This window comes from Amphibalanus amphitrite, unplaced genomic scaffold (genome assembly GCF_019059575.1).
Source record: "Amphibalanus amphitrite isolate SeventyFive unplaced genomic scaffold, NRLGWU_Aamphi_draft 001756F_arrow, whole genome shotgun sequence".
Taxonomy (NCBI): domain Eukaryota; kingdom Metazoa; phylum Arthropoda; class Thecostraca; order Balanomorpha; family Balanidae; genus Amphibalanus; species Amphibalanus amphitrite.
In genome coordinates, this window is record NW_024883249.1 from 103,099 (window position 1) to 116,817 (window position 13,719).

At 50.3% G+C, this 13,719-nt stretch overlaps 1 protein-coding gene across 4 annotated transcripts; it reads right to left on the reverse strand.

The window, feature by feature from the left end:
* Positions 1-126: 126 nt before the first annotated feature.
* Positions 127-13,133, reverse strand: LOC122375008 (E3 ubiquitin-protein ligase TRIM37-like). 4 transcript variants are annotated; one of them, XM_043354143.1, is made up of 16 exons: positions 12,942-13,133; positions 12,438-12,576; positions 9,613-9,875; positions 9,060-9,270; positions 8,542-8,688; positions 8,049-8,218; positions 7,542-7,646; positions 5,640-5,744; positions 4,935-5,114; positions 4,479-4,593; positions 3,977-4,207; positions 3,640-3,748; positions 3,231-3,406; positions 2,731-2,914; positions 1,929-2,163; positions 127-1,620 (listed from the first exon to the last, which is right to left on the reverse strand). In XM_043354143.1, the coding sequence occupies exons 2-16, from the start codon at positions 12,504-12,506 to the stop codon at positions 1,458-1,460; spliced, it is 2,463 nt and encodes an 820-aa protein (XP_043210078.1). In that variant the 5' UTR covers positions 12,507-12,576; positions 12,942-13,133; the 3' UTR covers positions 127-1,457. The 4 variants fall into 4 exon arrangements, with proteins under 4 accessions (XP_043210078.1, XP_043210074.1, XP_043210077.1 ...); XM_043354139.1 differs by having other exon boundaries at positions 12,795-13,073; XM_043354142.1 differs by lacking the exon at positions 12,942-13,133 and adding an exon at positions 12,837-12,872.
* Between the last annotated feature and the right edge of the window lie 586 nt (positions 13,134-13,719).

Sequence of the window (13,719 nt, forward strand, 5' to 3'; positions counted from 1 at the left end):
ACGTGGCAGCAAGCCGTATTCCTCAGAACGAAGTTCATCGTTATTAGGATTATTACGTAGACAGAACAGACCAGATAAAACGGTAATAACCATCTGCCAATAACAAGAGCAAACAAAGACATCATCAAAAGCAGCATAAAGTGTATTTCCATTCCATCGACCACACCGACCGCTGTTAAAACACGCACCGACGAGCCGTTTTGTCTATCGCTCCGACAGTTCGCCCACACATCCGGGTGAAACCCAGTACACCGGCTTAGGTGCACAAATCAAACAGAGAGGGAATGACATTCAGCGTATCACAGCGAGACAAGTGGTCAGAACCGAGAAATTTCGCACGTATGACGGGCGTCTCCTAACCAGTAGCGACTCTCACAAACAAACTCAACAAAGAACGGAAGTTAAAGCTAACGATGACCTTACTCTCACGCCAACATCTACGCACTTCTAAAAACCACTACGAAAACGAAACAAAACACTTATCAGCGAGCGGTAGCAGCTAGAATTTGAACATGACTGGTGAAAAGCGGCCAACCCTGCGCGGAACCAAGGACATGTGACAGAGATTGCACACCGTACGGCCCAGGGAGAATGCGAGCGGCGCGCTTCAAGCGCCGATGACTGGGTTGCACGTAGTATATCACCCGGAGTGAGGCTTTGAGAGGTCGCCCCGACAGTATCAAGGCCAGAGACTGGAGGAGCCTGCCCCCCCCACACCGACCTTCCCCACCCCGATCCCACATCGGAACACACATAGCATTGCACACATAATTCGGGTCTCGCCCACGTCCAAGTATAAGCATTTCCGCGGCTCCATGGAGTCCTTCATTCGCCCTCATTGCTCACTTGTTGGTCATCCAAACACAAATCCCTTTGATGTCTACACCCACTCGACGCCTTGTCCACATTTATCCACGTTCTGCCCACATCCCATCCGCCTAGCACTTTCGCATCGTGCACGATCTTGTATGCTGTCTCTAACCGAGAAGCATCCGATGTGCAATATGAGATTTCTCCTTCAAGCTGAGCGTTTCGCTGCTACCATCCTACTAAAATGGGCAGTGCTCTGTGGCCGGACAAAATTTCGTCGTCATTCTGCATTCTGGAGCGGACTCGAGTAAGACTTTTAAGGATCATTTTACCATCAGAATCAGGGCGACTGTTGCCAAGACGTCGCTGTGACTGCTTCTATTTGTGCTCTTTGCCACCCTGGCGGACCTGTTTGACCAGTGATGGATCATTTTGAGCCCAAAGACCCCGGTACGGATGCCATCACGTACCCCAGTACCGCTCCTGTAACCCGTGTGTGCATTTCCCCAGACCCCATCCCTTCTTTACCCCGTGTTGGTTCACAAAGACCTCTTCTTCGACAGTCTGTGCACCACCGGGCCGCCATACATCCTTCAACGGGATAAGTATTTTTCTGTCGTGTCATTTTCCACAGCGGGACGATCGGCTCACTTGCCACCCGGCTCAGAGCTGCGCTCTCGGTCTGACACGGGCTGGGCGACTACCGTCTGGGAGGAGGCCGCTCCTGAGGAGACCTCGGTGCTGGCCGCCGCCCGCGCCGGGCCCGGATTGGGCTCCGACTTGGCCGCTGCAGCTGCTGCCATCTGCCGGCTGGTGGACGGAACGAGAGACGGTCAGCGAATGGGAACTGGACCACGGGTGACGGTGGCAAAACTAGGCGCAAGTCTGTGTCACGCTTAAACATATACTATTAATCGAAATAAAGCAATCCCCAAAGCAAATTAGCATATCTAGTCATTTCGACGGGTAAGTAAAAATTATTTCTCGGATGCAAGACTGAACCTCGGAGCCGGCATTACGAGCTGAAATTACACTCCCGATTCACAGGATCAGCAGAAAAACAGCTAACAGAACAGTGGAGTCAGCTGCCGCCGGCTTAATCACCCTTCGCCACTCACCCTGGTCGCCAGGAGGCCCTGCCGCCGGCGGCGCGGGTCGGCTGCTCGCTCTCCGCAGTCAGGGTGCCACTCGAGGAGGACGAGCTGGCGGGCCGTGCCGACAGCAGCTCAGCGGGCACCGGGTCCAGCGCCAGGCCCAGGTCCGACACGGCACCCACGGCCGGCGGCTGGTCCGACTCAGCGCTGGTCTTCAGACCGGAGACGCCGGGACGACAGAGGTCCGACGAGAGGTTCACTGTGGAGGGACAGAGGGGAGGGTCAGCTGTAAACTAGGTGGCACAGGTCAGAGAGGTTTACTGCAGAGGGACAGAGGGGGAAGGGTCACATACAAACTGGGTGGTGAAGGTCAGAGAGGTTCACTGCGGCGGGACGGAGGGGGAGGGTCAGCTGCAAACTAGGTGACACAAGGCAGAAAGGTTTACTGCGGCAAGGCACAAGACGGAACGGGTCACATTCGAATATCAGAGTAATCATTCAGCAAGCGATATAGCGGTGCGAAAGCCACTAAAATGAAATATAGATAATGTACGCAGTACGACTATAGGCTAGACATGAAGACAATCTTCCGGCTCTGAGCTGGACAATTTGGGTCATCTCCTGTTATTTTTATCTTCTTAAAAATGAATTCCTCTACCCCTCCCAACTCACGGGCCACAAGCTGGTCGGCCAATTTGGATCCGTCCAGCGCTCGGCCCCCTGCAGACTACCCCACCCCACTCACGTGCCACCAGTTGGTCGGCCAGTTTGGATCCGTCCAGCGCCCGGTCCAGCTGCAGTGTACCCCGTACCCCACCCCACTCACGCGCCACCAGCTGGTCGGCCAGTTTGGAGCCGTCCAGCGCCCTGTCCAGCTGCAGGGTGTGCAGTACGCTGTTGGCGGTGACCAGGGGCCGGCGCAGGGAGCGCGACCGCGGCCGGGCGCAGGCGCGGTACCGGCCGCCGCTGGCCGACCGCTCCTGCATGTCCAGCAGGTGCAGCAGCATCACCTGCAGCGGCGCCGACAAGTCAGGGCCGGTCTATAGGAGAAACTATGTCCAATAATGAGCGTTGGTGAGCGACTAAGCGTATTTTCAGCCACCTAACATTTTGACAGACTCATCAACATGGGAGCTTGGTGGGGAGCCGTTCACATGTAATAACAAGTGTATTACTCTTAATGCGAACTGTCAGGTGTGAGATTATTTCAAACGCCTATTCACCGAAGACACTCAAGGCATAGTCTCATGAGGGCACGCAATTAATTGTCAAATATCGCAGTTAGTTGTCACCTTCACTGACATCTTCGCTCGAGCCCTGCCCTACCTGGTCATCCTGCGAGGTGGATGTGGTGCGTGGGTCGCAGCCGCCCACGGCACCCATAGTGTCGGACAGTGAGTCCAGCTCTGCAGAGAGCAGCGAGTCACCGAGCAGGCTGAGCTGGCCCGAGCCGCGCAGAGAGGACGGACAGCCCGTCAGAGAGCGCTCCACGTCGTTGTCACCTGAGGACGAGTGGTTGGAGGGAGTCAGAGAATAGTAGATGAGAGAGGCGCCGCGCGAGTAGAGCAGACACCGAGATAGATCTGGGAACGACGTTTGTGCTGTCATAGGATATGGTAACAGCGTAAAGTATCACCTGTGCGATCATCTTTTTTCAGTGTCTGGATTCATGAGATAACTGGCTTTACAAAGTACGTGACGGAGGCACTGGAAGCGTTTCGGTGTTGTTTATTACCCGACATGGCCTCGTCGTCGACGTCATTTTCGTCGTTGGAGTTCTCTTCGGTGTGTGTCAGGGAGGGCTCCAGGAACTCGAACACCTCGTGCTCTCCTTCGCTGATGTCCTGGAAACACAGCAAACATGACGACTCCAATAAGTTGCTCGTCACGTGCCAAAAGCTCCGATCGGCACTCGAGCGGAAAATGGTAAAATTGGAGGATGTAATCTTTCAGGCTCCAATCAACAGCTGTGCAAGGAAGTTAGAGCTACAATCTTATCCTACTAAAAAGGCACTAGCTAGCTGCTCATCACCGCACAACGATATTGTGAAGAAAACATCCAAACCACGTACCTCCGAGTCGCTGGACGTATTGCTCTGCCTCTCGGCCTCCAGTTCCACCCCCACCGTCTCCACCTTCTTGTTGCGCGCCGGCTTGGGTCGCGGCAGCGGCAGCGGGTGCGGGTGCGGCGCCGGGCCTTTGATACTGGTCGGACCCAGGCCGGCCTCCATCATCTGCTGGTGACAGTCTCCGGACGGTGTGCCCTTGCCGCTGGCCACGCGGGTCAGCTCCATGGCGATACGCTGCCGGGGGAGAGCGGGGAGCGGTCAGTGGGCTGACACGGGTTTAAAGATGGATGTGATCTTGTGAGCACTGAGCATGGTAATCAGCTAGAATACAAACAGTCATGCAGCAGTATTGATGATAATTGCTAAACCAAGCACGTTCGCAACATAAAACATCCCTAGCAAGTAGCAGCATTTAACAATTAGGATGAGATTTACCGTTTTATGAGATTTAAGAATTTCGGCTTCCTGAAAAGTATTAGTGCCCGGATTTGGATCCTTTCCTTACCTCCTTGAGGTCGTTGATCTGGGCGACATACTGTCCCTGGATGGTCTGCAGCTGGTTAATGTACCACTGCTGGTCGCGACACTTTTGGAAAAACGTCGGAGGCCGCACCTGGAACCTGCAATATGACACGAGTACACACACAATTAATATCCACTCGGTAACATCAGCTGGTAAGAGCTAGGTAGAGAACAACGATAAAGCAAGTGCAAGAGGTTGAATTGATCGATCCGATTCGGCGGTAAAACTTCATGCAATTGATCAAATATAGCTCACCAAACCCTGATTCAGGTCCAAACGTCCTCCTCTATCAGCATCAACAAAACCCAAACGATCTTCCCTAATTCTATAATGGTTCTCACTACCACCTCATCTATAAGCCGCCTTTTCCCCACATCAACACTCGCTTCACAAACCTCCCAGTCCCGGCCCTCACCAATCCCGTACCCACAAACCCACCTCAGTATCAGTGTGTCCGTGTCGGTGTTGAGGTAGCCCTCGCTGGCCAGCAGGTCGAGCCTGAAGAACCGGTTGTAGCCCCAGCACTCGCCCACCTCAAAGTCCGAGGCGAACTCGCGTACGATGTTCTTGCTGGTGTCGCGCGAGCCCTGGTGAATCATCTCCACGCGGTACTCGTATCTGGGGAGAGAGGAAGGGAATGAAGAAGGGACACATCAGCAATGCTATGAAACATAATGACCTTCGCTTGTAAGGCTGATTTAGTAATGAGGAGAGCGAAATCCCTCTTTCGGATTTTCATTGGGTAAAGACACAACGCACAAAACCATGACTATCTAAAAGTGGTGTCTGATCCTCAGATCAGAACCCCTACCCCCTGTGCGCTATCGCCCTCAATGAAATATGAATGCAAGTATTGATCAAACATTCATCACAGCGACCACGCCAAACGACATGAATGGCCTCAGGCGTTAACGACCGGATCCATCCATTTGGCGTCAATGGTAGCCGATGTCAAATGATCTTAAGTGTCGACATACCGACGTAGATCCATCATAAAAATTTCATTTCATAGTAAAATTAATTAAACCATGAATTATGTTCCGATAAGCTACTACACCAGTGCGTGCAGCTTGATCAATATCTTTTTGCCTTCACTATGCCACCGCAGCAGCCCAGCCGAGCCGGCGGAGGAGTGGAACTCACTTGGAGGTTTCCGGTAGTCCGGCGCTCAGCTCCAGGAACACGGAGAGGTAGTTGCCGCGGACCACTCCGTTACCGTCCGGGTACACCTTGAGACGCCACGACAGACTGAAATGACACACGATATGAGTGTAAATGTACAGGTAGTTGCCGCGGACCACCCGTTACCGTCCGGGTACACCTTAAGACGCCACGACAGACTGAAATGACACACGATATGAGTGTAAATGTACAGGTAGTTGCCGCGGACCACTCCGTTACCGTCCGGGTACACCTTGAGACGCCACGACAGACTGAAATGACACACGATATGAGTGTAAATGTACAGGTAGTTGCCGCGGACCACTCCGTTACCGTCCGGGTACACCTTAAGACGCCACGACAGACTGAAATGACACACGATATGAGTGTAAATGTACAGGTAGTTGCCGCGGACCACTCCGTTACCGTCCGGGTACACCTTGAGACGCCACGACAGACTGAAATGACACACGATATGAGTGTAAATGTACAGGTAGTTGCCGCAGACCACTCCGTTACCGTCCGGGTACACCTTGAGACGCCACGACAGACTGAAATTACACACGATATGAGTGTAAATGTACAGGTAGTTGCCGCGGACCACCCGTTACCGTCCGGGTACACCTTGAGACGCCACGACAGACTGAAATTACACACGATATGAGTGTAAATGTACAGGTAGTTGCCGCGGATAACTCCGTTACCGTCCGGGTACACCTTGAGACGCCACGACAGACTGAAATGACACACGATATGAGTGTAAATGTACAGGTAGTTGCCGGCGCACCACTCCGTTACCGTCCGGGTACACCTTGAGACGCCACGACAGACTGAAACGACACACGATATCAGTGTAAATGTACAGGTAGTTGCCGCGGACCACTCCGTTACCGTCCGGGTACACCTTGAGACGCCACGACAGACTGAAATGACACACGATATGAGTGTAAATGTACAGGTAGTTGCCGCGGACCACTCCGTTACCGTCCGGGTACACCTTGAGACGCCACGACAGACTGAAACGACACACGATATCAGTGTAAATGTACAGGTAGTTGCCGCTGTAAATGTACACCTTCAGCTGACGTGGCAGCATTGTGTATAGGTACAGAATTAGCCAAAACAATAACCTGAAATAATATACGACAGGGTGTAACACAGCACCTTCAGTTAATCAGCCATCACATTAGGGTGTAATGGGCATATCCCGCCGCCACAACAGGCACACACGAAAAAAAACACGACGTGACCCAAAGCGCTATGCGTCGTGTCTTCACCCACCCGCTGATGTGCAGAGGCGGCGAGTCGACAGGCTCTCCTTGCCTCTGTAACCCTCTAGTCGTATCTCTGTATTCACCCACTGACGTGTAGACTGTAGAGGTCCCACAGTGCTCAGTGCGCCCTCGTCTCTGTACTCACCCACTGACGTGCAGAGGCGGCGAATAGACGGGGTCAGCCTTGTCTCTGTAACCCCAGTAGTGGTATCTCTACTCTCACCCACCTGAGGTCCCACGGCGCTCAGCGTCGTGTTTTCACTCACCCACTGACGTGCAGGGGCAGCGAGTAGACGGGGTCGGCCTTGTCTCTGTAACCCCCTAGTGGTGTGTATCTGTATTCTGTACTCACTGATACTCAATTACTCACCCACTGACGTGCAGAGGCAGCGAGTTGGGGTCGGCCTTGTCTCTGTAACCCCCTAGTGGTGTGTATTCTGTACTCACTGATACTCAATTACTCACCCACTGACGTGCAGAGGCGGCGAGTAGACAGGGTCAGCCTTGCCTCTGTAACCCCCGTCCCCTCCCCCAGTCGTGTCTCTGCAGTCTGCACTCACTCACTGACATACAGAGGTCCCACAGCACTTTGCGTCGTGTCTGTACTCACCCACTGACGTGCAGAGGCGGCGAGTACACGGGATCGGCCTTGCTCTGCAGCGAGCTGAAGTGGTACATGATAAACGTACTGCTGTCGTACGGCGGCACGATCTCACTGAAACACAAGGGAGAGGTGTGAGAACACGGGTGGCGAGAGGGTGGTAGATAGGCGGGACAGGGACGTAAGGCTGGGGTTAGGCAACAAAAGCATTCAACCATTAAAATAGAGATTAACATCGGTTTAATTGTGTATCGTTGCAACACTATAAAAACTGAAGTTCCATTGTGGATTGCTCTTGATCGTCAATACATACATACATACATACATACATACATACAGTGAATATTCTGCTTGAAGGGATGGAACCACAGACAAAGCATGCATGACTACGAAAAAAAGCAATGCACTCCGACTTTCTATTCCCTTCCCCATCAGACATTCATGGTAACTGCTAGACCAGTCACCACCCTTTTGTCGCTCCCAAAACATAACACTCTGGAGCGGGCGTCATCTCACCTCTGGAAGTCGGCGGGTACGGGGGCGGTGACGAACGAGGCCATCGGCTTCTTGTGCACCTGGTACACCATGTTGAGCAGCTCGGGCGAGCGGGCGATCAGCTCGGAGCGGGCGCTCGTGTGCAGGCTGTGCTCGATCTCCTGCAGCAGGCTCTCCAGCTGCTCCGTCTCCTGCGGAGGACGGGGAGGGAGTCAGGCACTGGGATGTCAGGGGTGAGGAGCTAATACTTTGGGGAATGGGAAACGGATAATATTCAGCAAATGCTAGGTTGTCTACACTACACAAGCACGTGCCGAACCTAACACTGCTAATCACAATAGGTATTTCAAATCAAGAGTGATACCCATTCACCACTATCATTTCTAATTCACTTCCCAGCGATGGTTATCGTCCACAGCACATGCATCGCCCAAACAATGTTAAAGCGCAACTGAATACGCATTGCGTAGCGTATAAGGTAATATCGAGTGTGATTTGGTCCCAGGGCACGCACCTGGGTGAGCAGGTTCTTCTGCGACATTAGCGTCAGCAGCTTCTGTTTGAGCTGCGAGTCGAGCCGGGCGATCATCAGCTCCACGGCGTTCCTGATCTCACGCACACGCTCGTCCTTGGCGGCCCGCACCGACTCCACGTTACGCTCCTGGGAACACGGCGAGGGGTGCACTGGGTTATACGGAGACAATGTTGCCCGACATCTACTCAGTTACGTACATACGTACTTGAACATCATGCGTGTGTTATACAGATATGACACCCGGTAAATGAAGACATTAAAAGATTTTCGGTAAAAAATATACTTTTAATCACGTAAATAACGCTGGTCACTCGCAACGGTCTCTTACTTACTGACACCAATAAAACTAAGCCCTAGCAGGCCCCAGCTGCTATGGACTGTTTGACATACGGCGCGAAAGCCTTCTAGCTTATTAATGTAGTTCCGAGGGGCAGCAAAGAAGAAGAGCGATCTACGAAGTAGTTCACCATACCGTCCCACCTTGACACATCACTCACCACCTCCTGGACGAGACTGATGAGCTCCATCAGTCTCCTGCGCAGAAGTGACACCTCGGTCTTGATCTGCCCCACGTGCTGCTCATAAACCTCCTCCAGGGGTTTGAATACGTGTCCCGAGTGGGTTCCGCCCCAGAGCGCGCACTGGTGGCAGATGCACTCGCGGCACGTCCAGCAGTACACCGACATCTTCTCCTGGTGGGTCTCGCATCTGGCGGCGCACAGCGGGGATGGTTAACATGCGAACGTGCTTATTAAACGATATGTGACAAATCGGACCTGAGCCAGTGAAACGTAATTAATGAAACACCTTTCTGCTCATTTATCCTATGCAATGAAATAAAACGCGCTAAAAACGTAAAAGTGTCAGGTTTAAAAGCACACAACTTTCACGTTACATGTCAGCTACCATGACAATGATACAGTTCAGAGATCGGCCTCTAAAACCCATAATCACAACAATGTGCCCTATCCATTCACCTATCACTATCCCTCCCCGCTCCAAGCACACCCATCCGTTTCCACCCCGCGACCCTCTGACGACATTTCTCACTTGTCTCGCTCGCCGGTGTCCAGTTTGAGGTTAGCGCCGACCGCCTGCAGCGTGTCCAGCTGCTGAGTGACCTCCTGCACCCAGCGGCAGTTGACCAGCTCGTGTAGGTGCAGGCTGGCGCGGCAGTGCGGACACTGGCTGCGCTGCTCCGTCAGCCACCGGCGGATGCACATGTAGCAGCAGAGCTTGGAGCAGTGCGGGCACAGGTGGGCGTCCCGCAGACGGTCCATGCAGATGAAACAGCGGAACACCTCCGCCAGGCTCTGAGGAGGAACGGGCGGAGGGGCGGTCACGGAGGGCACCGGTAACATAGCAGGTCACGGAGAACACGGAGAGCGGGGAAACTGGCTTCTCAGCTGTCAAGGGAAAATATCGGAGCACAAGAATGGAACACACTAAAACGATTCGGAACGGTAGTGAGAAAAGTAATTGTGCCATATCGATATGTTGCGATCGAAGACTGCGAGTAGGCACAGCCCATATTCGTCAGGTAACAACCAATACTTGACTTATACAGAATCAGAAAAGAAGCACACAACAAGATATTACGAACAAAAATACCGATTGCTACGAGTGCTTTCAGCTCAATCGTCGTTTACCTCTTCGGGCGGAGACTTGGAGGCCATGGCGACACCGCACACGACCTACACTTCCTCGCCAGATGGCAGCTTAGCGACACAGTGACTGACTGAGCAAACCAGAGCGACACACCACGCGTGCACAGAGATGCCAAAGATGTGGCGCCGGCAAAAATATCCGAGCAGGATGCGACCAGCACGACCCGGGTTTCGTCAAGATGCACGAACTCTCTCGTGGAATGTGGATAAATGAACCAGATCAAGAGTGACACAGAGAGAAGATATAATATACGTGAGATAAATAACGGCGAATGAGACTCGCGAGCACCGTAGACCGGTCCAGCCAGAGTAAGAATGGCCGATGATAGCCAGCGATTGAGAACGTCCCCCATCGGACGCAGAAAGTACAGGGTGGCATATCGACCACGCAAAGGGCGACAAGCATTCACGGCGGCGATAGGGAGACGTGTCAGACGTGCGTGGGGTATTGCCGGGGCGCTATTTATCCGTCCCCGGGCCCACGGCGTTCTGTTGAATCGATAACCGGTGCACAGCCGGCTCATGCCTCGAACGATACGGCACTGACGCCGGGCATAGCGGCCGTTCCAGTACCTACGGCCTGACTCGAGACTAAGCAGGGGCTGTACGATTCGAAAAAGTTACCGAGTAAATATGCCTTACTAGTTACTACAGCACCAACATACACAAACACATATATGTGACTTTTCAAGAAATGGTAATGAAATCACTGAAACACTGCTTTCACACTAAAATCAACAGGGAAATGATAATCTTATCATCTGGCAGCAATGCAAAGGTGGAATGTTCTAAGCACAGGTATCTAACTTCAAAACTAGCATTTTTCATGCTATTGTAAGCTCTGTTATGTAATTCTTCACTGGGCAAATGGGCTCCAGTTCTCATTCAAAAACACCACACAATCCATACCATACAACTAATTGAGTAGGTATGAGGGTCATAAATGGTGCCACAATACTGACGACAACCAAGCAACATCCAGGTGTTTTCGCTTATCATAGCTAATCATACACACTTGCTCAGAGTGCTTTGCATGCTCATTCCCAGAATGCTTTCCCTTCTGCACTACACTGCCAGGGGTTATAAGTCGATTGGGCATCAAAGAAATGATGAGAAATGGCCTTATGGAGGAATGAGACATCTGTCTGCACTGACAGGGGTTGACTGGAGTTTTACGATTGGGGTGACTGATATCATGAAATGGCAGTGTTCTGTTAGAAAGAATGAAATAAATAAGAAGCAAGATTGCACCAACATAATTCTCATTTGAATTTTTATTTTCCTTTGTTAGAAGACCTTGAACATTTTGAATGAGTGACTGGTTGTGAAGCCTGCATCTAGGTTGAACTTGTGTAATAACATTGTTGTAACCCCCAGAAGGACATCTCAAGCCTTGGGCATTCAGGGTATGAATGTTGGCATCTGTCACATACCCACATAGCTTGAGTGAGGAATGCCCTACACTGCTAACTGCATTTGTTCTCTTCTAAAATACAGAAATACAGATGTGACCATATCTTCCAAAGGCATGGAAAGTGTATCATAGCAGGCCAGCCAAGATTGTGCCTGAGGCTGGATCCCAGGCAACCAGGCATGGAAATTGAGATAATCACCAAATGAATGGTCTTTAAGTGCACATTATTGTGGAAATATGTCCTTCTAAAACCCTTGAAATAACTAAACATTCTTGCATTCTTCAGAATTGAGTTCTTAGGAACTCACAGGATCCAGCTCAGATCAAAGAGCCCTGGATCCAAGATTCAGCAGGATCCTGGGCAGTGGCCATATGTGTAGATGAAGTATGGTTGGTAAGTAGTAGGTTGGTAGGTTATAGGTTTTAGGTTGGTAGGTTGTAGGTTTGTAGGCTGTAGGTTGGTTTGTTCAATGTTGTAGGTCAGTAGGTAAGGTTAGGTCAGGTTGGATTGTTTTTTATCTTCACCATACTTCATCTGCACATTTACTGGATCCTGTGCCATGTTTTGCATGTTATGAACCTTGGAAGCAAAAAATTATCACACATTTGAGATGTTGATGCCAGTATATGGGATGAATTGCAACACAGCATTGTAACTTGCTATATGTTGCCACTATCTCTGTGGAAAGCCGAAGGTAGAAGTGCCCGAGGCCAGGGAACAAGTCTGAAAGCAGCATGCCACAAAAAAATGCTTCTACCGAGTACCACACTACATTTCTTTAGTTTAGCCTTACCTCCACACTGTGTTCATTTTCCTTGGTTTCTTCAGGCTTTTTTCTCTCGGCAGGCTCCTCGGGATCCATCTTCACTTCTTGTTTGACTTTGGTATTAATTGCAAATTATTTCACATGGTATAGTTCACAAAAGCATGACCTGGAAAAGGAATACAAACACTCATTCATCAGTCTTTCACAGCAGGACAAGGTGATAATAGATAAAGCGAAATGACACAAAGGAGTCAGCACTGAACTGAGAACTCAATCCCACCACAACCAGGCACCAGCCACTAGTTATCAAAACGGAGATCTCAGGCATTTATGAAATTTGTGAAGCAAAGCAAATGGAGAAAGCTTGTCCCTAAGTTCATCTACCAGACCAAACGTTAAAAGATTGAATGAGTCCACTGAATCCACATCTCATTCGGTTCATTCATTCATTTCACACGGATTGGGATTTGGATTGGGGATTAGAAACGAAATTTCTCTTTTCTTTTGTTGAGTATCAACTATTTATCGTACTTTTCACTAATTCTGCTCTTCTCTAGCTTGAAAAATTCTAATCAATAGACAACGAAAGTTATCACACTTGGGCAAAGTAAGCGCTAAAAAAGATATACATGTCCTTATTGTAAGGTTTGTGTTTGAAAATATTGAAACAGCTGAATAATAAAGCCTGCTACCAAAGTGCGAAAATAAAGTTACAAGTCACACAATAGGAAGTAAATCTAGACCCGGAACCAGAAATTTCTGCCAGCTGTTCACGACCCAATTATGATATGACGTAAAACAATACATTTGCATTCTGTTTTTGAAACTTTTGACCTTAACATTGCTGGAAGCTGAAATTAAATGTTTCGAAATAAAATATGTTGCGATTTTTATCCTGAACTAGCTGCAATATATCACAATTAGCATTCTTTTGCAATTGCAGAAATGGGAACTGACTTACGGTAAGTGACGTAAAAATAAAATATTGGTATGTTTATGAGTCTACAGGCTAGATAGCTTGAAAGCAATAAAAGAATATCACAAAGTTAGCTAAAAAGTACCCGAAAATATAAAATTTGGGTTTCAAAGATTTCACATTTGAATCCTTTTGATAGAGTGCTTGCCACAGCTGGTCGTTTCTATGGCAACGCACCTGGCATTCTCCACAACACTGGGTGGATTCTCGGCACGTAAATAAAGCGTCTGGTCTTGCCTCTGGTATTCGGGTACTGGCGTTCTGCGACTGCTTAGGAAGGTAATGTATTTCTACAGCGAACTTGGGATTTGTATCATCTACCTACTGCACTGG

Bases quoted from the DNA above. Each gene is read 5' to 3' on its own strand.
- LOC122375008 (XM_043354143.1), bottom strand. From the start codon at position 12,506: ATGGATCCCGAGGAGCCTGCCGAGAGAAAAAAGCCTGAAGAAACCAAG. The intron at 8,689-9,059 runs GTGAGTGATGTG...CCGTGTTCCCAG, and splicing joins TCAGTCTCGTCCAGGAGGTG to GAGCGTAACGTGGAGTCGGT. The intron at 5,745-7,541 runs GTGAGTACAGAC...GTGTCATTTCAG, and splicing joins CCGCCTCTGCACGTCAGTGG to TCTGTCGTGGCGTCTCAAGG.